This window comes from Staurois parvus, unplaced genomic scaffold, assembly GCF_062004578.1.
Source record: "Staurois parvus isolate SC_StPar_1 unplaced genomic scaffold, SC_StPar_1.0 ptg000487l, whole genome shotgun sequence".
NCBI lineage: Eukaryota > Metazoa > Chordata > Amphibia > Anura > Ranidae > Staurois > Staurois parvus.
Genome location: NW_028318283.1, coordinates 1,931,917 through 1,956,299, shown reverse-complemented (window position 1 = coordinate 1,956,299; position 24,383 = coordinate 1,931,917). Strand labels below are relative to the sequence as shown.

The 24,383-nt window shown below is 47.4% G+C and overlaps 2 protein-coding genes across 4 annotated transcripts in view; one reads left to right on the top strand and one right to left on the bottom strand.

Annotated features, from left to right (window-relative positions):
• LOC149452246 (glutathione synthetase-like) overlaps nt 1–24,383 on the bottom strand; it is a 47,989-nt gene that overhangs the window by 10,118 nt on the left and 13,488 nt on the right. For all 3 annotated transcript variants that reach the window (XR_016314903.1, XR_016314902.1, XM_089689632.1), the window contains exons 4-12: nt 15,556–15,631; nt 15,326–15,465; nt 12,798–12,914; nt 11,158–11,238; nt 10,157–10,234; nt 8,007–8,073; nt 4,921–5,115; nt 2,680–2,761; nt 414–603 (exon numbers count right to left, since the gene is read on the bottom strand). Coding sequence is in view for 1 of the 3 variants with exons in the window: in XM_089689632.1 (XP_089545758.1) it covers nt 414–603; nt 2,680–2,761; nt 4,921–5,115; nt 8,007–8,073; nt 10,157–10,234; nt 11,158–11,238; nt 12,798–12,914; nt 15,326–15,465; nt 15,556–15,631 (1,026 nt within the window). In the remaining 2 variants the exon portion in view is untranslated. The remainder of the gene's footprint in view (nt 1–413; nt 604–2,679; nt 2,762–4,920; nt 5,116–8,006; nt 8,074–10,156; nt 10,235–11,157; nt 11,239–12,797; nt 12,915–15,325; nt 15,466–15,555; nt 15,632–24,383) is intronic.
• ACSS2 (acyl-CoA synthetase short chain family member 2) overlaps nt 1–24,383 on the top strand; it is a 97,808-nt gene that overhangs the window by 71,703 nt on the left and 1,722 nt on the right. The window lies entirely within an intron of this gene.

Sequence of the window (24,383 nt, the reverse complement as noted above, 5' to 3'; positions counted from 1 at the left end):
CATCTGTACTATGTCTGCAGTCTCTGGTCATCTCCTGTACGATGTCTTCAGTCTCTGGTCATCTCCTGTACTATGTCCGCAGTCTCTGGTCATCTCCTGTAGTATGTCCGCAGTCTCTGGTCATCTCCTATACTATGTCTGCAGTCCTCTGGTTCAGAATATTTTTTTCTTGTTTTCCTCCTCTAAAAACTAGGTGCGTCTTATAGAGCGAAAAATACAGTAGCTGGTGAAAAAGATACCAAATATGAGGTATAGTACAAAATTATGACATAAATTGGTTTCTCGCTCCTAGCCCTTCCCTTCTCCTAAGGCGCCCCCTATGGAGTGAGAGTAACATGAGCTACAGGAAATGAATTACAATCCAAACCTTCCTAAATACATTATAGTTAAACACACAGAGATGGGACACTTACCTGACATAGACCCCAAACACGCCCAGCTCACTGATACACTCGGAGATTTCAAACTTGCCGTTTGCCTTCAGCAGACAATTCCTCACCGGCTGAGGCTTGATCTTGTCCATCAGTATATAGGAGGTGCGCTCACTGCTGTGTCTAACCTTTTCCAGGACTTCTCTGATCTCGTCTCCATAGATATTGTTTCCTGAAACGAGACATGCTGACATTACGCGCAGTTTCAGGCAGAATAGTGCCTTAGCGGTAAGCACTTTTTGCAGCACTGGTCCCAGTCAGAACAATATCTGCATGGAGTTTGCATAGTCTCTCCATGCTAGTCTGGCTGAAAAAAGGCAAAAGTCCATCCAGTTCAACCATTAACAAAAAAAAAAAAAAATTGATAATCCTATCCTCAGCTATTCTGGGACTCCCTCTTATCATTGGCTGAGACAGCAGTGGGAGCCCTTGGCTGTCAATCACAGTCAGTGAGTCAATGAGAAAAGAGAGGAGGCGGCAACTGCATTTACCCGGTGATCTGCTGTGTTATTGGACACAGCTGATCACGTGGTAAAAGGCTGCTGTGATTGGCCTTTTATCACATCAGGTGAACAACTGTGTCCAATCATGGAGATCGTCGTGTGCGCACCGCTAAGGGCATGCGGGAGGGCGCGTTCTTGGAGAACGTCATACGATGCCCTCCCAGAACTGGACAAGCGCGATGCAGTCTTCATTCGGCTATAGTCCGGTTGTCAAGTGGTTAAATATCATCATAAAACCATCAAATATTAAAAAGGTGTTTCTGATTGTGTCACCATTACATGAAATGAATTCCATAATTGTACAACAGATAAGAATGTTATAAAGTGAGCGCTCTTAACCAAGCAGCTAGCACTAAAGGTAATCACAGTATACCCATAAAAAGCGGAATAGTAATAACAGAGTGCAGCGCTAAAAGATAAGTGCAAAAGGCAAATAGTCTGTAGTTGTTAACTGGATATAAATATATAGTCCCAAGAAATAACTGATGAAGACCAGGAAGCAATGGAAAGAGTGCGCACTCACCGGACGCGCACGGAAAATGCGCGTAAATAAATGTCTCCAGGAATCCTAAAGTAGATGGAGAGGGTGAATTCCAATCTTTGGATCAATCAGCCTGGGAAGATGTATCAGAGATCCGGAGGTCCCCTTAAGGTTGGTATAATTATCAGCCAGATTCCAAGAGCTCCGTCCCTCTGGTGGTAAGGAACCGACAGAGCATGACGTCATCTTTTGCCCGGAGCCACGAGACAGCCCCGCGGCCATTTTAACTCAGGGTCAGTATCATTGCTGCGTACTCTGCTTTCATATATGTACTGTACACAGCCTTACTACCCTGCTTGTCATTTTATTCAATAAATCTCTTTTTTAAAATACTACACTATGGGCACTTGTTTTTTGGTTCCCAATGGGAGCTAAATCCATTTGCAGGATTCCTGTAGTGCTCATCTATTACCACCAGAGGGACGGAGCTCTTGGAATCTGGCTGATAATTATACCAACCTTAAGGGGACCTCCGGATCTCTGATACATCTTCCCAGGCTGATTGATCCAAAGATTGGAATTCACCCTCTCCATCTACTTTAGGATTCCTGGAGACATTTATTTACGCGCATTTTCCGTGCGCGTCCGGTGAGTGCGCACTCTTTCCATTGCTTCCTGGTCTTCATCAGTTATTTCTTGGGACTATATATTTATATCCAGTTAACAACTACAGACTATTTGCCTTTTGCACTTATCTTTTAGCGCTGCACTCTGTTATTACTATTCCATAATTGTACAACAGTTTGTACTTTATCTCATCCTCATGTCAATAATTTGCAGAGTTGTTGTAGTAAATCCAACGCGTTTCTGTCAGTTAACGCCTTCCTCAGGGAAAAGGAACTCTACAGAAAAAGGAACCCTACAGAAAAAGAGTTCCTTTTCCGTGAGGAAGGCGTTAACTGACAGAAACGCGTTGGATTTACTACAATTATGCAAATTATTGACATGAGGATGAGATAAAGTACAAACTGTTGTACAATTATGGAATTCATTTCATGTAATGGTGACCCAATCAGAAACACCTGGTGCCGTTAAAGTCCCATTCTATTGGAGGATTTCTCCATATAATCACAATCTAACAATTTAGGGATGTAGGCCCTTATCCAGGTACTACCACATTATATTTATCTTCTGTTTTCTTGTTGTTCAACCATTCTGATGAAAAAAAAAAAAGAAGAAAAAAAAAAAAAACACCCATCATCACCTCCTCCTTCTCTTTGTGGTTTTAACACATAGTGTTCTGGGTTGGCAAGAGCAATTTTTACAGTCTGATCTCCTTCTTCACCCTGGCAAAAAAATATACATAAATAATAAAAATGATAAAATGACATAAGAAAATTGAAAACAAAATTGTAAACATGAAAGTGTTACTAAACCCCGCATTCACTATATCCTCTCTCCCCAGACCCCGCATTCACTATATCCGGTCTCCTCGAAGCCTGCATTCACTATATCCGGTCTCCTGGGAACCTGCATTCAGTATATCGGCTCTCCCCGGACCCTGCATTCACTATATCTGGTCTCCCCGGACCCCGCAGTCACTATATCCGCTCTCCCCGGACCCTGCATTCACTATATTCGCTCTCCCCGGACCCCGCAGTCACTATATCCGCTCTCCCCGAGCCCCGCAGTCACTATATCCGCTCTCCCCGGACCCCGCATTCACTATATCCGCTCTCCCCGGACCCCGCATTCACTATATCCGCTCTCCCCGGACCCCGCATTCACTATATCCGGTCTCCCCAGACCCCGCATTCACTATATCAGGTCTCCCCAGACCCCGCATTCACTATATCAGGTCTCCCCGGACCCCGCATTCACTATATCCGCTCTCCCCGGACCCTGCATTCACTATACTCGCTCTCCCCGGACCCTGCATTCACTATATTCGCTCTCCCCGGACCCCGCATTCACTATATCCGGTCTCCCCAGACCCCGCATTCACTAAATCAGGTCTCCCCAGACCCCGCAGTCACTATATCCGCTCTCCCCGGACCCCGCAGTCACTATATCCACTCTCCCCGGACCCCGCATTCTGGGGAGAGTGGATATAGTGAATGCAGGGTCCGGGGAGAGCGGATATAGTGAATTCAGGGTTCGGAGAGAGCATATATAGTGAATACAGAGTCCGGGGAGAGCGGATATAGTGAATGCAGGGTCCGAGGAGACCAGATATAGTGAATGCAGGGTCCGGGGAGAACGGATATAGTGAATGCAGGGTCCGGGGAGACCGGATATAGTGAATGCAGGGTCCAGGGAGACCGGATATAGTGAATGCAGGGTCCGGGGAGAGCAGATATAGTGAATGCAGGGTCCGGGGAGAGCAGATATAGTGAATGCAGGGTCCGGGGAGAGCGGATATAGTGAATGCAGGGTCCGGAGAGACCAGATATAGTGAATGCAGGGTCCGGGGAGACCAGATATAGTGAATGCAGGGTCCGGGGAGACCAGATATAGTGAATGCAGGGTCCGGGGAGAGCAGATATAGTGAATGCAGGGTCCGGGGAGAGCAGATATAGTGAATGCAGGGTCCGGGGAGAGCAGATATAGTGAATGCAGGGTCCGGGGAGAGCAGATATAGTGAATGCAGGGTCCGGGGAGAGCAGATATAGTGAATGCGGGGTCCGGGGAGAGCAGATATAGTGAATGCAGGGTCCGGGGAGAGCAGATATAGTGAATGCAGGGTCCGGGGAGAGCAGATATAGTGAATGCAGGGTCCGGAGAGACCAGATATAGTGAATGCAGGGTCCGGGGAGACCAGATATAGTGAATGCAGGGTCCGGGGAGACCAGATATAGTGAATGCAGGGTCCGGGGAGAGCGGATATAGTGAATGCAGGGTCCGGGGAGACCAGATATAGTGAATGCAGGGTCCTGGGTTTAGGAACACTAAGCTGTGAGCATTAGTAAATAGATAGCAAAGTAGATTATATTTACATGTTTTACCATTTTTATTTTATTTTTATTTTTTTAGTTACTTTCTGGTTTCCATGCCTAGGCAAATGATGTCATACATCCCAGATGTCTTCGGGAGGGATTTTCTCAGCTAAGCACACCCACCTGCTTACAAGCCTGAGATAAGGGCAGATGGATTCCAGGAAGTAAATGCTACGTGAACCACCTGCCGTTACTCAAGATGGCCACTGCCAGAAATGCTAGGAGGGGTGATTTTCAAAGTGATTTTTTCAGCCAAATAAAACCTCTACACACACACCTCAGATCAAAAGGCAACCTGTGCCAGAAGTAAGCTTCTCCACTGGGATTCATGGGGGAAAGGCCACGCATGCGCAGTGCACAGCTTCTGGTAGGGGACGGTGGCAGATGAAAAGTCATGGGTTAGGTTGAGGGTTAGCATTAGGTATGTGCAGTTGGATATACATCATATAGGGAAGGAGGGGAGCTCTAGCATAAAAAAAAGTAAATAAAGTTCAGCATCCCGTACGTACAATATCCAAGGAGTACAAGCCTGCAAAAGTCTCCCGGATTCGGGCCACGGCCTCTGGAAAGTCAGGAAAAATCTTCTCCAAAACCTGCGGGCGGCTCAGTTCCTGCTGGACCTTCTTGGTGCCGACAAGCTGGGTCGCTATATCTGGGCACTTCACAGCCACGGATCTCTCCATCATCAGACGAGCTTCCCAACCCTAAACCAGACAAAGAGTTCATTAGAATAAAATAGTTTGCAAACAGTTCTCCCTCTCCCTCCCCCCGGAGATAATCAGCGATCACCGGAGGAGTAATCACCGGCCGGGACCCGGTCATTGACCGTCGAGGCCGCGAATTGCAAAATCACGTATATATACACATGATTTTGCGCACCCGTGCCGCCCCGTAGCATTACGTCTGCTTTAGGGCAGACGGGAAGCGGTTAAAAAGTCGAATACAAAACAATTCTATATAAAAAAAAAAAATTAAAAACAAAAAAAACAAACACACACCTGCCCCTTTTAGTTTCGGTTTTCCTGAAGTTTCGGTTTAAGAAATTTAATTTTGGTCCACCACTACTTTTTACACTACCAGAGCAGCGCCCAGAGAATTTTCTCCCCTGCGCTCCAACTGTCATCAAGTACAATGCAGGACCCATAGCCCTGCACTGGGGGAGAGGAAAAAAGAAAAAAAAAAATCGACATGCCGCTGCATGCAGGAGAAGAGGAGAGCGCCGTCTGCTGGCGAATCGCAGATCAGACAACTAAAACTGCTAATATTCTCCCCACCCTTGGCGTAAAGGAGCATTTAACCCTTGCAGTACAGCGGCAGTCCTACTTCAAGAGAGGATTTTTGTTTTTCCAAGAGACAGACACAACCAAGTGGCTGTACTTCTGCTTACTGAACACAGGAGATCGGGCACTCAGCACGGGCACCAGTCAGAGAATGCTTTGCTTTTCTAAATGAATGCAAGACATTCTCTCATTGGACTAGGTGGGGAGGTGACACCATGCAGAACAGCTGACCTCCTGTGTTCACAATGTCAGGCTGGCCGCTCGGCATGAGACACCTCCTGTGTTCACAATGTCAGGCTGGCCGCTCGGCATGAGACCTGGAGGAAAGTGGAGAGGACTGGAGTAGCAGAGACTACTTCATAGATTTCCAGCCTCCAGGGGCATGGTATGGTATAGGCATAGTCTGTGCTCCAAGCTGGACCAATGGAACCATGTAGAATATATCCATATCTGGAATCCATTTTCAGCCTGGGTTCACACTGATGCAGTGCGGAATTTGCAGTGGTTTCTGTGCAAATTCCGCACTGCATTACAACCGCACCACTGCGGGTATGTTAACAACCCCCCCCCCCCCGAAAATTGGTCGGCAAAATGCGCTGCGCTGTGCAGAATCGGATCGCATATGTTTGAATAACCATGCTATACAATTCCAGTGCGGACCAAAAAAAGGGTCCTGCATCTTTTTGGCGCAGATGTGGTGAGATTTGAGCCATAAATGTATGGCTCAAATCGCACCGCACAGAATTCACATGTGGTTTGCGCAGGAATGCGGTTCAGTTCTTGTGCGAATCACATGCGATATGCCGCACTGCACAAGTGTGAACCCGGGCTCAATGTCCAAATCTTGGCAAAACCACACATCACTGAATGTCACAATGCAACCGATGGTAAAGCAATCCAATCCCACATGAATGACAATAGAACAGACCTTATAAAATTGTACAGAGAAAGGAATATGCAGCGCTAAATCTTACTAAATACAATTACCTTATACATGGAAAAAAAATCATCAACCCATGCAGTGTTTTGGACACGATATGAATTCGAACATACGCTTTATTGATTGGACTTTTTTATTTTGAGATCACTATTTGTAGTAATCGGTCCATATGGGTTGTATGGATTGGGAGTGATTTTCTTTGCACATATATCACGTATTGATGATTTTTTTTCCATGTATAAGGTAATTGTATGTAGTAAGATTTAGCGCTGCACTATTCTTTTCTCTGTACAGTTTTATAAGGTTGGTGTGTCACTTTTTGTATGCTGGCAGTTTATCTTGGTGAAACAAATTGTGCTATATTTCTTGGCGAATTGAAGAGCTTCTGGAATACGATAGAGTTTCAACTTGACCCTTTCTCCTGGTGGGGTAATAATGTCATGCTGAATCCCTGACATCCACCCAGGGAATGCTGAGAATTTTTCTTTATAGCAGAGCACAAATTCTCTAGCTTCCCGTTGCTGAGTTTTTGATAGAGTCTCCACTACCCCGACCTGTGTGAATGCAACGCTAGGCTTTGTATAGCTTCCACTTTGTTGACCTGGGGCTTTATCAGACCTCTCCCAATGGTATATCCCAGATACTTGGCCTCCTCTACCCCAACGGTACTTTTTTTTTTTTGTAAACACAAACAGAAAATAAACCCTTGCCACGTTGGGCGTCTAACTGCAAACACAGGATCTTAACTATTTGTCCGGATACAGCCTACCGCTGCTCAGACACTTGGCATTCATACAGAGTAGCCCAGAGCCCATAGTCACACAGCCTTAATCTCACCATAGTAGTAAATGGTTGCTATCAAAGTCCGTCCTGCACAGAAAAGCTGGTTCCAGGTTGGAGCATTCTCCCTAAGCAGCCTGGGAGGTTTATAGAGCCCAGAGCCCTTAACCTGCTACAGCTGAGCTCATTAACCCATCAGTGATCCAAACAGGCTCACTATACAGCACAAGAAGGAAACACAGTGTACAGCATGAATTCGGGACAACTATACCTCCCATCCTGGACACATCCCCTAGTTATTCCTGGCTTCCTGTCACAATATATATATATATATATATATATATATATATATATATCTCTCTCTAGCTCTAATAAAAAAAATTAATATATATAAATTATTTATATATATATATAATCTTTTAATATATATATATATATATATATATATATATATATATATATATATATATATATATAAAAAATTTTAAATATATATATAAAAAATTTTAAATATATATATACACACACACACACACACACACATACATATACACACACACATAATTTTTTATTTATTTATTTAAATATAACAGACCTGTTCATTGTAATCCTGAGGCATGTATCCGGTTCTAAAATAGGCCACTGCAACCTCGTATCCATCCCTACAAACAGATGGCGTTACACACGTTAGTTGTATATGGATGACCATCAAAGACAAATACATACAGCAATCCAATCTATACAGCATTACTAAACAAACAGGAGCTCGTCCCTTCATTCTGAGTACCAGACTATAGAAATACAACCAACGTATTGATACTGTATGATCCTTCATTTTAGTGAGCAAGTCTCGGAAATTGCTTGACCCTATTCTCTTGTTCAGCCTGTTTTTTTTTTGGGGGGGGGGTTTCCCTTGTTCCTGCATCTCCCCCTTGGATGGCCCATAGTCCAGCTCTGGTTGTTCTCTTCTGGCTGACTTGGTGCCTTGCCGTGTTACCTATTTGGTACAAGGTCTCCTGCAGCCACTCAGATCAAATCATATTTCTTCCCTATGATACTGATAAGCAAATTATCACCATGTGGGTCTTGCCTCCGGAGTTATCCTTTAGTCAGGCTAACAACAAATGCAAGGCAAGACCTAAACCAAAAACTTGTATATCCACTTAAAGCCTTTTTTGGCACTTTTTGTTTACATGTGAAAATAATTTTTTTTTGTTTTTTGCTAGAAAATTACTTGGAATCCCCAAACACTATATGTTTAAAGCAGAGGCCCTAGAGAATAAAATGGTGGGTGTTGCAATTTTTTATGTCACACGGCATTTGTGCAACGGTTTTTCAAACCCAATTTTTTTTTCTCTCTTTTTAAATACACTTTTTTTAATTTTGATGCACAAAAAAAAAAAAAAAACAATATAACAACCAATTTTTTTGGAAATAGTTCCCCACCGTTGGTGTCAGCGGCAGGAAATAGTTCCCCACCGTTGGTGTCAGCGGCAGGAAATAGTTCCCCACCGTTGGTGTCAGCGGCAGGAAATAGTTCCCCACCGTTGGTGCTAGTAGAAGGAATAGTGTCCCATCATTGGTGCCAGTGGGAGGAATAGTGCCCCATCATTGGTGTCAGTGGGAGGAATAGTGCCCCATCATTGGTGTCAGTGGGAGGAATAGTGCCCCATCATTGGTGTCAGTGGGAGGAATAGTGCCCCATCATTGGTGTCAGTGGGAGGAATAGTGCCCCATCATTGGTGTCAGTTGGAGGAATAGTGCCCCATCATTGGTATCAGTGGGAGGAATAGTGTCCCATCATTGGTGCCAGTAGGAGGAATAGTGTCCCATCATTGGTGCCAGTAGGAGGAATAGTGTCCCATCATTGGTGTCAGTGGGAGGAATAGTGCCCCATCATTGGTGTCAGTGGGAGGAATAGTGTCCCATCATTGGTATTAGTGGGGGGAATAGTGTCCCATCATTGGTATTAGTGGGGGGAATAGTGTCCCATCATTGGTGTCAGTGGGGGGAATAGTGTCCCATCATTGGTGTCAGTGGGAGGAATAGTGCCCCATCATTGGTATCAGTGGGAGGAATAGTGTCCCACCATTGGTGTCAGTGGGAGGAATAGTGCCCCATCATTGGTGTCAGTGGGAGGAATAGTGCCCCATCATTGGTATCAGTGGGAGGAATAGTGTCCCATCATTGGTGCCAGTAGGAGGAATAGTGTCCCATCATTGGTGCCAGTAGGAGGAATAGTGCCCCATCATTGGTATCAGTGGGAGGAATAGTGCCCCATCATTGGTGTCAGTGGGAGGAATAGTGCCCCATCATTGGTATCAGTGGGAGGAATAGTGCCCCATCATTGGTATCAGTGGGAGGAATAGTGCCCCATCATTGGTATCAGTGGGAGGAATAGTGCCCCATCATTGGTGTCAGTTGGAGGAATAGTGCCCCATCATTGGTGTCAGTGGGAGGAATAGTGTCCCATCATTGGTATTAGTGGAGGAATAGTGCCCCATCATTGGTATCAGTGGGAGGAATAGTGCCCCATCATTGGTGTCAGTTGGAGGAATAGTGCCCCATCATTGGTGTCAGTGGGAGGAATAGTGTCCCATCATTGGTATTAGTGGAGGAATAGTGTCCCATCATTGGTGTCAGTGGGAGGAATAGTGCCCCATCATTGGTGTCAGTGGGAGGAATAGTGCCCCAAGGGCTAGATAAAGGCAAATAACCAAGTGTAGTTTATACACAGATACTTACACATATAGGCGCTTCTTTTCATCTAAGGATCCTCTTTCATAGACATCTGTAAGACGTCTTCTGATGACTTTGATATTTCTGGAAAGCAAAAATGACCTTCAAAAGAGGAATGAACTCTGGTTGTCTTAAAGCTGAACTTCATGGAAGCAGTTAATACACAGAGAAACATACAATGGTCCTATCAAATGACTTGTAGTTCTCTCCATGCAGTCCTGGGATTTACATGGCTCTGCCACACAGCACAGCCCAGTCTGAAAGGGCAGGAGACCTGACATTTATCTGCTGCAATTAGGCAATGCTTATGGGTCTTTTCCGCTCCCCAGCCTGTGACTGGACAGTGAAAGGGGAAAGAACAGGTTGATTAGCACATCTCTCTGCCACTCTGCTTTCCCCTATCAACAGGCGTCATGCACTGCTACACAACTGACTGGCTCCTTGTACTGCTTTTCCCTCCCATCAGTCTGAGCTCTGCTGTACAGGAGGCTAATACCAAAGTCCAATTTCAAAAGTCCACTTGAGATATACTTACTTTTAACAAGCGTTTATACATAAGGTGATAATTTAAACAGTGCTCTACATACCGTCCCATTCACATTGGTCCTGCCCCCGAGGAGCTTACAATCTAAGGTCCTTCGCTCACATGCATTGATACACATATTGAGCCAATTTAGACATTCATTAACCTACCAGGACTCAGGAAGGAGGAAACCAGATTAACCATATTAGACATATCAGTGCGGCTGGGTTTCCTTTTGGTTAATCTGGTTTCCTCCTTCCAGAGTCCTGCTGGTAGGTTAATGAAGCATGCTGGGGGTGCAGTGACACAGTGATGATGTCATTGCTCCTTTTACAAGGTAATAGCTGGCCCTACAAAGGCTTTTGGTGCACACAACAGTAGATTTAAAGCCTACTGAAGAATATATATTTGGGATCAGGACTTCAATATTAAAAACAAAAAGCAAACAAAAAAAAACAAAAACACAGCAACTGTAAAATGTTACCTGTTCCACAGTTCATTCTCAATGTAACGATGATCGAAAATGTTCCTCTGCACATTCTCAACCAAGAACATGACAACAGCCCTGTGATGAAAAAGAAACAATTTAAATGGAACCTGATATGTATCTGTGTGAAAAGGCTCTGATGGAAGCAGCCACATAGGACAAATAAACTAAACCTGTTCATATCGAGTCACTGCCCTGTGTAAACCCAGCATTTCCTATTCCTGATATGAGCTGCTGTACCGTCTACTGGTATGAAAAAGTCTCCTGTTCTCTTTGTATTGCTTCCTTTGTGTGAAATCCCTGGTGATCCTGCCAGTCCCCCTGCTTTCCTATTAACCACTTGCCCTCCATGATCAGGCCATTTTATTTTTTTTTGCTAGAAGACGCTGCACTACTTTAACTGACAATTGCACGGTCATGCAACACTGCACACAAAGAAAATTAATATAATTGTTTTCACACAAATAGGGCTTTCTTCTGGTGGTATTTGATCACCTCTAGGTTTTTATTTTATGCGCTCTAAATGAAAAAAGACCAAAAGTAAAAAAATATATATATATTTAATTTTTTTTAACCATTTTTTCTATAAAACATATCTGATGAAAAAAAATAAAACTACAATTTCTTCCTAAAATTCAGGCCAAAATGTATTCTGCTACAGGTCATTGGTGAAAAAAAAAAAAACAATTCCAACAAGTGTATATCCGTTGGTTTGTGTGAAAATTACCAACAATGGTATATATACTGGAATCTGTATTTATTTTTTTTTATACTGGTAATGGTGTCGATCAGCGACTTATTGTGGGACTGCGGCGGGCATTCTGACACTAACTGACACTGGGGTGGGAACTCATTAACTGCCATTGGCATCCCCAGTGACACCAATACGGTGATCAGTGCCAACAAAAAGCACTGACACTGTACTAATGGCACTGGGCAGGAAGGGGTTAACATCTGGGGTGCTCAAAGGGTTAACTATGTGATAGGGAGTGTTTTTTACTCTGTAATTTGCTGTGTATTACTACAGGACCTGCTGGTTTTTATCTCTCTGCATTGTGAACGCAGGAGGTCACTCCGTCAGCACAGGCACCAGAGATTGACGTATTTTCTGAATGCATTTTCTGCTGCATTCAGGAGGGCACCAAACCCACGGGATATAATAGAAGTCTATGGCAAAACGCAGCAAACCTGTGATTAGCCATGCTGCTGGCACCACTCTGGAGGCCACTAGCCGGGATAAGAGGTGGAGTGCAGTTGGTGTCACTCAGCATGGGACAGGAGCCGGAATTACAGAGGAGGAATCGGATTATGCTGCTCTTGCTCTCTACTACAGCTCCACCTTTACAAGTAGTCCCTCTGATGCTCCAGGATGACGGGTCAGTAAGCCCAGTCCGCCATCTACCAATCACCGGGCCGAGACCTACTTATAGATCACGATCCATCGGTAGTTGACCCCCGGTTTTGGTAAAATGTGGTGGTCTGAATCAGCCTTTGACTTCCTAAACATCCTGAAAACAACAACTAAGAAATCTCCCCATACATAAAATGGATATAAAAATAATGTCTCCAGCATGCGCCAAATATCAGTTTGGGTGGACAGATCCTTTACCATCACAAGGCTCAGAGCAGACACTTACTTCTGCGAGTCGTACAGTTCCCAAGCCTTTGCAATACCGCGGGATATCCCAAGGGACGGGTCGTTTGACAGAATTTTACGGGCTTCCTCCGACTTCCCCAAGGTCCTCAGTACATGTCTAGGAAAAAAAAAATGTTGCACTGTACATAACACATCACGGCTAAAAGGGCCTGTGGACGACTTTTTTTTATTTTTACAGAGTTATAATTTCATTTTATGTTGGCTGTACACTATACAATGTGACCATTTAATCACCTTTGGATTTACCAACAACTATGTGGTATGAGGGCCTACATATACAATCTATATCTGGAGTCAACAAGTAGACCTATCGATCGCCTTGTGTATAGTCAGCCTATCGAATGATCAGTGCTGCCAGCTATAGCTGAGAACATTGATCATTGTATTCTGCCAGCAGGAAAGTGTCCCTACCAGCAGAATAGGATCACACAGTCGGAAGGATTCCCTCATCCACCTCAAATGTGTGGATGGGGGAATCGGCTCTCTTTTTTTCGTTCAATCCGCTGGTTGAAGGAAAAAAAAAAATGAATCCTGTATGGCCTCCCTTAGAGTTACCAAAAGTATGTAATATGTAGACAAACCTAAGCAATCCATTCAATTGGTATCAAAGCACACAGACCCCTGCACTAAATAGTTGATAGTGGATATAAAGGAGATTGTATAGTGTATGGCCAGCCTTAAAAGGATAAGTTCATCTTTTGGACAAAAATAATAAATGCACATTATTTTGCAGGTACAAAAATGTGCATTTATTATTTTTGTCTGGAAAGCATTGCACCAGTAATCAGTAGATGGCTGATGCCATGCAGGTCTCCTGCAGACCTGTCAGGATATCTGCTTGCCATATGGGATGTACAGGATATATGTGATGTATGGGGTGTACAGGGATGTATGGGATGTACGGGATGTACAGGATGTATGGGGTCTACAGGGATGTATGGGGTCTACAGGTACGTACTGGATGTACAGGATGTATGGGGTCTACAGGGACGTACGGGATGTACAGGATGTATGGGGTTTACAGGGATGTATGGGGTCTACAAGGATGTACAGGATGTATGGGGTCTACCGGGATGTATGGGGTCTACGGGGATGTACGGGGTCTACGGGGACGTACAGGATGTACAGGATGTATGGGGTCTACAGGGATCTATGGGGTCTACAGGACGTACGGGATGTATGGGGTCTACAGGGATCTATGGGGTCTACAGGACGTACGGGATGTATGGGGTCTACAGGGATGTACGGGATGTACGGGATGTATGGGGTCTACAGGGATGTACGGGATGTACAGGATGTATGGGGTCTACAGGGATGTACGGGATGTACAGGATGTATGGGGTCTACAGGGATGTACGGGATGTACAGGATGTATGGGGTCTACAGGGATGTACGGGATGTACAGGATGTATGGGGTCTACAGGGATGTACGGGATGTATGGGGTCTACAGGGATGTACAGGATGTATGGGGTCTACAGGGATCTATGGGGTCTACAGGGATCTATGGGGTCTACAGGGACGTACAAGATGTATGGGGTCTACAGGGATGTATGGGGTCTACAGGGATGTATGGGGTCTACAGGGATCTACGGGGTCTACAGGGATCTACGGGGTCTACAGGGATGGACAGGATGTATGGGGTCTACAGGGATGTATGGGGTCTACAGGGATGTACAGGATGTATGGGGTCTACAGGGATCTACGGGGTCTACAGGGATGGACAGGATGTATGGGGTCTACAGGGATGTACGGGATGTACGGCCAAGCAGATATTCTGACAGGAAGCTTCAATGAACTACCACCGCGCTCCACAGTCCCGTTGTAGTTCACTGAAAACTACAAGCCCACAGCCACTAAGGTTGATGGGACTTGCAGTTCATTCATTCATGGAAGTCCATGAATGAATGACTCATCTGTCTGGGCGGAGCCTCGCACGGCCGAGCCGTTTTCAAATTTGGCAGATAGTATGGGGAGAAGTCTCCCTGTACTGTCACAGGGAGGGCATGGCTGCAGCTATGGGAACATGTTACATGTGCCACCCTAAAGACAGGTGGAACCAAAGGTGAACTTATCCTTTAAGCCTCAAGCACACAATGAGACTATAGGAGGAATGATCGTCCGTGGTTTTTTGTTTGCTAGTTTCAGACTGAAAATGAAGAAGTTATTAAAGTTACAAAACTTCACGTATGACAGAATACAACTTCGGAAGAGATGAATTGTATTCTTTTGTTCCTGAGCATGCGCAGGTCACTCGATTTTTTTCAGGTTGAATACTGTACTGATTAAATGAACATTGTTCATTTTTCGTGCTGGTCTGTTCGGATTTATTTCGCATAAACTGTTGTGAACGGCTCTCGAAAGCCACGATCATATTATTGGACGATCGCTCCAAAAATCTGTATTTTTCGTCCGATTTTCTCATCCTGTGAACTAGGCATTAGGTATTATAGAGGCTTAGAAGGAGGCAAGCACATTAACCACTTCCTTCCCTCTAATCCCTTTCTTACTGGTGAACTGCAGGCGTCCTTGATGAGAGGCCTCCGAAACTTGCAGCGATGGTATTAATCTCAATCTGCTTCAGCGCCGTTGTCCCATCTTCTTTGCAGTCAAACATATAATCCGATCGATTGATGCCTAAAAACACAGACTAAAAACACCAAACAGATCAGATTTAGATACACAAAGTGAGAAGTGGACATACTGCCATATATGCAGGTTATAAGAATTGCTAATATACCTGTGCCAGACCTTCATGCAAAACGTGTCTGTAGACTTTAAAAAGTCGTTCGATAAAATCGTCCACCTTCATGGCACTGGAATACGCAATGATAGAAAAAAAAAAATGTAAAAAAGCAACTACGCCTTTCCACCAGATAATCTGGTATATCAAGTAAGCGATGTACAATCATGCCCAAAACTTTTGTCCCCCCTGATGATGCACTACTTCACCCGGAAAACTGTTGCAATTACAAATGTTTCAGCATTCTCCTGTTTATTTCTTTGGTTTGTATTGGTAGGACACAAAAAAGTGCAGAAACAAAGCCAAATCTGACACATTTCATGCAAAACCCCAAAAATGGATTGGTCAAAATTATTGGCACCGTCTCAAAATTGTAAGAAATAATTGCATTGGAAGCTTGTGACGTCCTGTAATTTGTCATTAAACTCCCCTGTATCAATGACCAGGTGCTGACAATATAGAGATCACACCGGCAACCAGATAAAATGGTGAAAAATGGACTCCACCTTTTTGTTGTGTGTCTTTGTGTGCCACATGGAGAAGAGAAAGAGCAGCAAAGAATTGTCTGGGGATTGGAGAACATAAATTGAGGAAAAGCATGGACAATCTCAAGGTTACAAGTCCATCTACAGAGATCTTAATGTTCCTGTGTCCACTGTGCGCAACATTGTAAAGAAATCTACAGCCCATGGCACTGTAGCTAATCTCCCTAGACGTGGACAAAAGAGAAAACTTGATCAAAGATTGCAACAAAGGATTGTTGTGAATGGTGGATAAAGAACCTCGATCAACTTCCAGACAAATTCCAGCTGACCTTCAGCCACAGGGTACAACTGTGTCGGCTCGCACTATACGTCACCATCTGAATGAAAAGGGACACTACGGTAGGAGATCCAGGAAGACCCCACTGCTGACACAGAAATATGGTAGGAGATCCAGGAGGACCCCACTGCTGACACAGAAATATGGTAGGAGATCCAGGAGGACCCCACTGCCGACACAGAAATATGGTAGGAGATCCAGGAGGACCCCACTGCCGACACAGAAATATGGTAGGAGACCCAGGAGGACCCCACTGCCGACACAGAAATATGGTAGGAGACCCAGGAGGACCCCACTGCTGACACGGAAATATGGTAGGACACCCAGGAGGACCCCCCTGCTGACACGGAAATATGGTAGGACACCCAGGAGGACCCCACTGCTGACACAGAAATATGGTAGGAGACCCAGGAGGACCCCACTGCTGACACAGAGACATAAAAAAGCCAGATTGGAGTTTGCCAAAACTGACCTGAAGAAGCCAAAACCCTTTTAGGAGAATATGTTGTGGACAGACGAAACTAAATGACAGCTTTTTGGTAAAGCCCATCAATCTACGGTTTTCAGAAAAAGCAATGAGGCATTTAACCTCCCTGGCTGTCTGATGTCAGTATTTTTTAATCCAAAGCGATACATTGTTTTGCATGGAAATTTGTTTTATATTGTAGGTTTAGGAATAACTCACTTAAAGTCCAAAACAAGAGTCTAGTAAACATCCCGGGTATGAGAAAGTTTGAAACACGAAATCAGAAAAATTATAAAAAATAATCTTATAATAATAAATTTAATTCAATAATGTAATCTGGGCAGCACAGTGGCTAAATGGTTAGCACTTCCGCCTGGCAGTACTAGGGTCATTGGTTCGAATCCCAACCACGCACCACCTGCCTGGAGTTTGTTCTCCCTGTGCCTGCATGGATTTCCTCTGGGTACTCCAGTTTCCTCCCACACTCCAAACTCATGTTGGTAGGTAAATTATCTCCGGTCTAAATTGGCCCTAGTATGTGTATGTATGAATGTGAGTTAGGGACCTTAGATTGTACACCCCTTGAGGGTTAGGGGCTGATGTGAATGTACAATATATACATGTAAAGCACTGCGTAAATTGACAGCACTATAAAAAGGTACCTGTAATAATAATCAATCCAAAAACATTGACATTTGTCCAAACAAGGATGCAATATTAGTTTAGTAAACCTCCCGGGTACGAAAAATTTTTAAACATGGAACTGCACAAAACTCTGACGTCACAATCAGGACAATGGAACCTGGTTTCCTTTCTGATTTTCCTTCCACGGTCATCTCGCTTCGAGCAACAAACCACGCACATCCTAGTAGGTGCGGACTTTTTCTCGGTTGTGGGATGTAGTCCATGAAGTATCGACCAGTCAGTCGTTCTGGGTTGACAAAGCCAACAGTTGGTGGGATATAGTCCATGAAGTGTTCTGGGTTGACAAAGCCAACAGTTGGTGGGATATAGTCCATGAAGTGTTCTGGGTTGACAACGCCAACAGCACGTCAACCTCTATTCACAGCCGTTGATGGTGTTTGGTGGTTTACAAAGATACGTTCGCACTTTTCCAACTGAAGTCCGAATGAATCGCAGTAACTCTTTTTTTTTGGAGCAGAATGTAGGCATTCCACAAGCATTGGTCAAGAAGATGCCTGAAGATATTCTTGTAGTACTTTTTTGCTGTTTCCTCTTTGCTGGGTAGAATGTCATTGCTTGGTCGGCTCTGTCAACACCTCCCATGGTGTTATTGTAGTCTATCACTACTTGTGGCTTCAGGATTTCTGTCCCACCTTTTGTGCGTACCATAACAGTGGAGGTATTATGAATCGTACCCATTAGGCGCACATCTTTCTTGTCACGCCCTCGCAGTGCCACCACTCCGGACGTCCGGCGAGACGGACGTGTCTCGGCGAGCTCCTGCTCCCCCGGCCCCAATCCGCTGCCATCTGGGCGGCAGCGGACCCTGACGGGGGCCCCACGACCCTCCGGTCCCTGTTCGCCAGCCAGGGAAGGCCACTGGACCTTTCTCCCGGAGCTCCGGGACTTGCGGCCTACCCGGCACCTGAAGCCGCGGCCTCGATTTCTGGCGCGGCCGACCAGGATCGCCGGACATCAGCCCGGACTACTGCCACTCCGCTCCTCGGTCCCCGCCGATCAGGGGATCACCCCTGCGCCCCTACCGCTGCCATCAGGGCCCATCCGGGCCCCTGTGTCTGCTGCCGAGGTCCCCACCAACACCCACAGTCACTCCGTCCCTCCAGCGGTTCGCAGCAGCCTGAGGCCTACCGCGGCACCCGAAGCCGCGGTGTTTCCTGCCAGCCGTGGCTGGAATCGCGGCGGGAATTGCGGCCGCGGCGGGACGCCTCCGCTGCTCCGGGAAGCTACCACCACCACCAACGGTCCTGCTAACCCAGGAGGGATCCACCTCCACCCCGACGCTCCAGGACACCAGGTACTTCACCAGGGGCGCCCACTACCCACCAGGGAGCCCAACCACCATCACACCGCCAGCCTCCAGGGACTCACTCACTCAGGGATCCCACCATCCACCTGAAACCCCAAACCACCAGGGACCCTAAGCCACTATCCCTCCAGGGATCGCTACTACCCCACCAGGGATAGCACGGCCACCATCCCATCGGGGATCCCCTGCCCACCACCCCACCTGGGATTACCAGCCAGCCACCACACCAGGGACCGCTCGCCCAGCACCCTGATTTCCGGCACGCTATTCCCTCTGGCGACGCCCCGGCGACTAATGGCCCACCACGACCCTTGAAGCCGCGGTCTCTCCTACCGGCCGCAACAGATCACGGTTGAGCACAAACCACGCAGGGCCGACGATCGCTACCGCAACGCCCCGCTCGACTCTGATGACGATCCTTCAACACCTTCAGCGCCTCACGACGCCGAGCCCTCAGCACCCGACGCCTGGCCTCAACAACCCCAGTCACCGAGCCGCCAGCATCACCAGTCGCCGTGCCTACCATCACCCCCAGCCATCGCACCCTACGACCCCTCCACTAGCCGAACCACCGTACCCACTGAAGACATGCCACAGCACCCATGGTCGCCAGCTTACTGCACCCACAGACTGCTGCCAACCAGCTGCCGCCCTCCACCCTCACTCTACCCCTACAGAAGGACTCAAATGACTCTCCCATGGTAACACAGATTCCCCACACACCTTGCCCTGACCTGTATCCCTTCACCTCCCCTGACCCAACTGTCACCGCACCCACCCCAACATGCCTCCTGCACTCCTCCTCCTCATTTTCCTCTCCACCATCCCAAAAATCGCCTCCCTCTACCCGCCTACCCCCCCAAAACAGCTCTACATTGCCCCTTCACTACGGCACTCACCACCTCCTCCTGCTACTCCACTCCCCCGTCGACCCACGTGCCACCACTATCAGACCCACACGCTTCTACACTTCCCATTCCCATGCCACCTTCCTCACCCTTCTCCTATCTGCTGGGGACATCTCCCCGAACCCTGGCCCCTCGCCACCTCACCCCTCCTCTAGGGACCCCCCTGCTCCCGCCAGCTGCCGTAACCCCCTCAACCTCATATCTGTGCCCCTTCTCCCCGCATCCATCCCCCCTCTCTCGGTTGCACTCCTGAACGCCCGCTCGGTCTGCAACAAACTTACTGCCATCCATGACCTCTTTATCTCCCGCTCCCTTAACCTCCTAGCCATCACCGAAACCTGGGTACAGGCCACTGACTCCACCTCCCCTGCGGCACTCTCCTATGGAGGTCTCGTCTGGTCCCATTCACCAAGACTGAGCGGTCACAAAGGTGGTGGGGTCGGCCTGCTCCTATCACCGCTGAGCACCTTCCAGGTCCTCCTTAATCCTCCCTCCCTAACTTTCTCCTCCTTCGAGGCTCACTGCATCCGGCTCTTCTCACCCACCCCCCTAAGGATCGCAGTGATCTACAGGCCTCCCGGATCCATACCCCGCTTCCTGGATGACTTCGCTGCCTGGCTTCCCTTCTTCCTCTCCTCTGAGCTACCAACCATCATCCTCGGGGACTTCAATATCCCCATCAATGACAACAGCCCGGCTACTTCCCAATTCCTCCACCTAACCTCCTCCTTCGCGCTCACACAGCACACTCAATCCTCCACCCACATCATTGGGAACACCCTGGACCTCGTCTTCTCCCACCTCTGTACCCTCAACCAGTTCTCTAACACCCCCTTCCCTCTCTCCGACCACCACCTCCTCACGTTCTCCATCTCCCCTTCCCCTAACTCCCCCCCCCCAGAGCGCCAAACCATCACCAGCCGCAACCTTCGCAACCTGAACCCGGCCCCCCTCCACTCAGCTGCCGACCGCCTACACGACAGCATCCTTCCACTGTCTTGTCCTGACCTAGCCACTAACACGTACAACGACTCACTATCAGCTACCCTAGACTCTCTGGCACCCCTAACCACACGCTACATCAAACCCAGACCGCTCCAACCATGGCAGAACGACCACACTAAATGCCTCAAACGTCGCAGTCGTGCGCTGGAGAGACTATGGCGCAAAACCAGGTCCCCCCGTTCATTCTCCCTCTACAAATCTGCCTTCCTCACTTACACCTCCTCCCTCCACGCCGCCAAGCAGGCTTACTTCGTAAACCTGATTAACACCCTCTCCTCCTGCCCTCGCCGACTCTTCTCCACCTTCAACTCCCTGCTCTCTCCCCCCCCCTCCTCCACTCAGTACCTCACTCACCGCCCACGAGATTGCCACTCATTTCCACAATAAAATTGATGCAATCCGTCAGGACATAGTCAACTCGCAATCTACCTCCCCACCTAGCCTCCCCCCCCCTATCTCCCCCTCATCTCTTCCCTCCTCTGACCTCGCAACCGCACTGCCCCCCTCCACACCCAAGACCCCGCTTACCGTAACCCCACCAGCTCTGCACTCCTTCAGCCCCGCTACCACTGAGGAAGTCACCAGGGTCTTCTCTGAAGCCCGCCTCACTACCTGCCCCCTAGACCCTATCCCCTCTCGACTCCTCCAGTCACCCCCCTCTTCCCTCATCTGCTCCCTCACCCACATCTTCAATCTCTCCCTCTCTACCGGCGTATTCCCCTCCCCCCTAAAGCATGCGCACATCACCCCCATACTCAAAAAGCCCTCCCTGGACCCCTCTGACCCAAACAACCTCAGACCCATCTCCCTGCTGCCACTCACTTCCAAACTCCTGGAGCGCTTAGTCTACAACCGCCTAAGCGCCCACCTAACTGACAACAACCTCCTTGATCCACTACAGTCCGGCTTCCGTCCCCTACACTCCACCGAAACCGCCCTCCTCAAAATCACCAACGACCTACTTACCGCCAAAGCCAAAGGCGACTACTCTGTCCTCCTCCTCCTGGACCTCTCCGCGGCCTTCGACACAGTTGACCACCCCCTCCTCCTTAATAAACTATTCTCCCTTGGCATCAGAGACACCGCTCTCTCCTGGTTCTCCTCTTACCTATCCCGACGCTCCTTCAGCGTTTCCTACAATGGTGCCACCTCCCCTTCCCTCCCCCTCTCTGTTGGGGTCCCCCAGGGCTCTGTCCTTGGACCCCTTCTCTTCTCCATCTACACCTCCTGCCTTGGCAAACTCATACACTCCCACGGCTTCAACTACCATCTCTATGCTGATGACACTCAAATTTACCTCTCCACCCCTCACCTCACCTCCACTTTCTCCGCCCGCATCACTCACCTCCTAAACGACATCTCTGACTGGATGTCGCTCCATTTCCTCAAACTCAACCTCTCCAAAACCGAGCTTCTCGTCTTCCCTCCTGCCCGCGCCCCCCCCCCATCCTATCCATCACTACTAACATCACCACCATCAATCCCGCCCCGCAAGCCAAAGTCCTTGGGGTCATTCTGGACTCTAACCTCTCCTTCCAACCTCATGTCAAATCACTGACAAACACATGCAGGCTCCACCTCCGCAATATCGCCAAAATACGCACCTTCCTTACCCCAGACACCGCTAAACTACTTGTGCACTCCCTGATTATCTCACGCCTTGACTACTGCAACTCCCTCCTCACCGGCCTACCCCAGTGCAAACTCTCCCCGCTTCAGACCATCCTGAACTCAGCTGCCAGACTCATCCACCTCACCAGCCGCTCCACCTCTGCCACCCCCCTCTGCCTCTCCCTCCACTGGCTCCCTATCGCCCAACGCATCAAATTCAAACTACTCACTCTGACCTACAAAGCCATTCACAACACTGCCCCTAACTACCTCACCGACCTGATTCCCAAGTACCACCCTACCCGTACCCTTCGCTCTTCACAGGACCTCCTTCTATCTTGCTCCCTGGTCTCCTCCTCACACGCACGTCTGCAAGACTTCTCCAGGTCCTCCCCCATCCTCTGGAACTCACTACCCCAATCCATCAGACGGTCACCTTCCCTTCTCACCTTCAGGCGCTCCCTGAAAACCCACCTCTTCAGGGAAGCCTACCCCACCCTCACCTAACTGCTGCTCTCCTTCATTCCTCCTACCACTCCATCCCCCACAGCCACTTCCTCCTGTACCACTACCCCCTCCCTCCCAGATTGTAAGCTCGGAAGAGTAGGGCCCTCTTACCCCTCGTGTGCTGTTCGTAGCTGCTGTAATGTTTCATGTATTGTCCCCCCCTCTATTGTACAGCGCTGAGCAAACCCTTTGGCGCTATATAAACTCAATGTAATGTAATGTAATGTAATGTAATTTTGCCTGCCAGGCAACCATTTCTCCAGTCTTCAGCTTCCTATTGCCAAACATTGGCGGCATGTCGAGCCAGTTAGCCGTAATGGTTCCATAGGCATCTGTTTTGTTTTGCAGAAGAAACTCATAAAGTTCAGGAGATGTATAAAAGTTGTCGGTTTTTACGCAATAGCCCTGATTTCGCAATGGGTCAATTACTGAAAGAACGGAAGATGTTGCCATTCCATAGCTGTATTTTGGATTGAATTTAGTTCCTTTTCCAGTGTATATGACTGAATTCCAAATGTAGCCAGTTGACAATTCACATAGCATGTAGGATTTTATGCCAAAACGTGCTCTCTTTGATGCACCCAGCTGAGCCTTCCCTTGTAGGCCATTAGACTTTCATCTATGCTGATATCTCTTTCTTGCACATAGCTCCGTTGGAAATTCTTTAGAATCATTTGAGATACTTCCCAAATTTTCTTTAGTTTTGGTGCAGGATGAGTATCTTCGTCAAATTCTTTGTTGTTTTCAAAGTGCAAAAATTTCCAAATTGCTCAGGCACGGAAGCGCCCGTTTGTCCCTTTTCAGTGGGTTCGTGACCGTAGGACTACTATGATGGTCAATGAGTATCTGTAACGACTCCCAACGGAAATTCTTGAAAATATGGGAGCCGTGGTTGCAATATGCTTTTCCCACGCTCCCCCAGGCTAGTCTGGGGTTGCAATATTGATCGGTGTTGGCGTTCTTGGACCCCAGCTCTTGGTCTTTATATCTTTTTCCTTTTGTACTCCTCTTTCCTTTTCTTGTTCTGTTTGTTTTTGGTGTGGCGGTGGATAGCTGCCTTTAGTTTGAGTTACTATCGGAGTTATACTAATGTTTTTGTCATTTATGTGCCATTGATAGCCCCTGCGTGGGCGCACCTTTTGCTCGGTTGGTGTTAGAGCACTGTTTTTTTTATGTGCAATTGATAGCCCCTGCGTGGCCGTGTTTTGTTGCTCTTGTCTTAAACTGTTTAGAAATTAATAAAAACATTGAAATACAAAGTGTAAAAATTTAATGATCAGGGAAAATCTGTACTCTGACAGGACCGTGCCAAAGAATGGAGTAGCAAGTAATTTATTGGTTGTCCAATACCACTTCTGCAGGGGTTTCCCCACCACTCCCTGAAGTATTATTAGGCCGAGAAATTTCCAAATGTCATCTTTGGTCACTGGTTCCCACTTTCTACTTCTTGAAAACCTCAGACGCAGAGTAGCCAATTGTTGTTCTTGGTACCGGT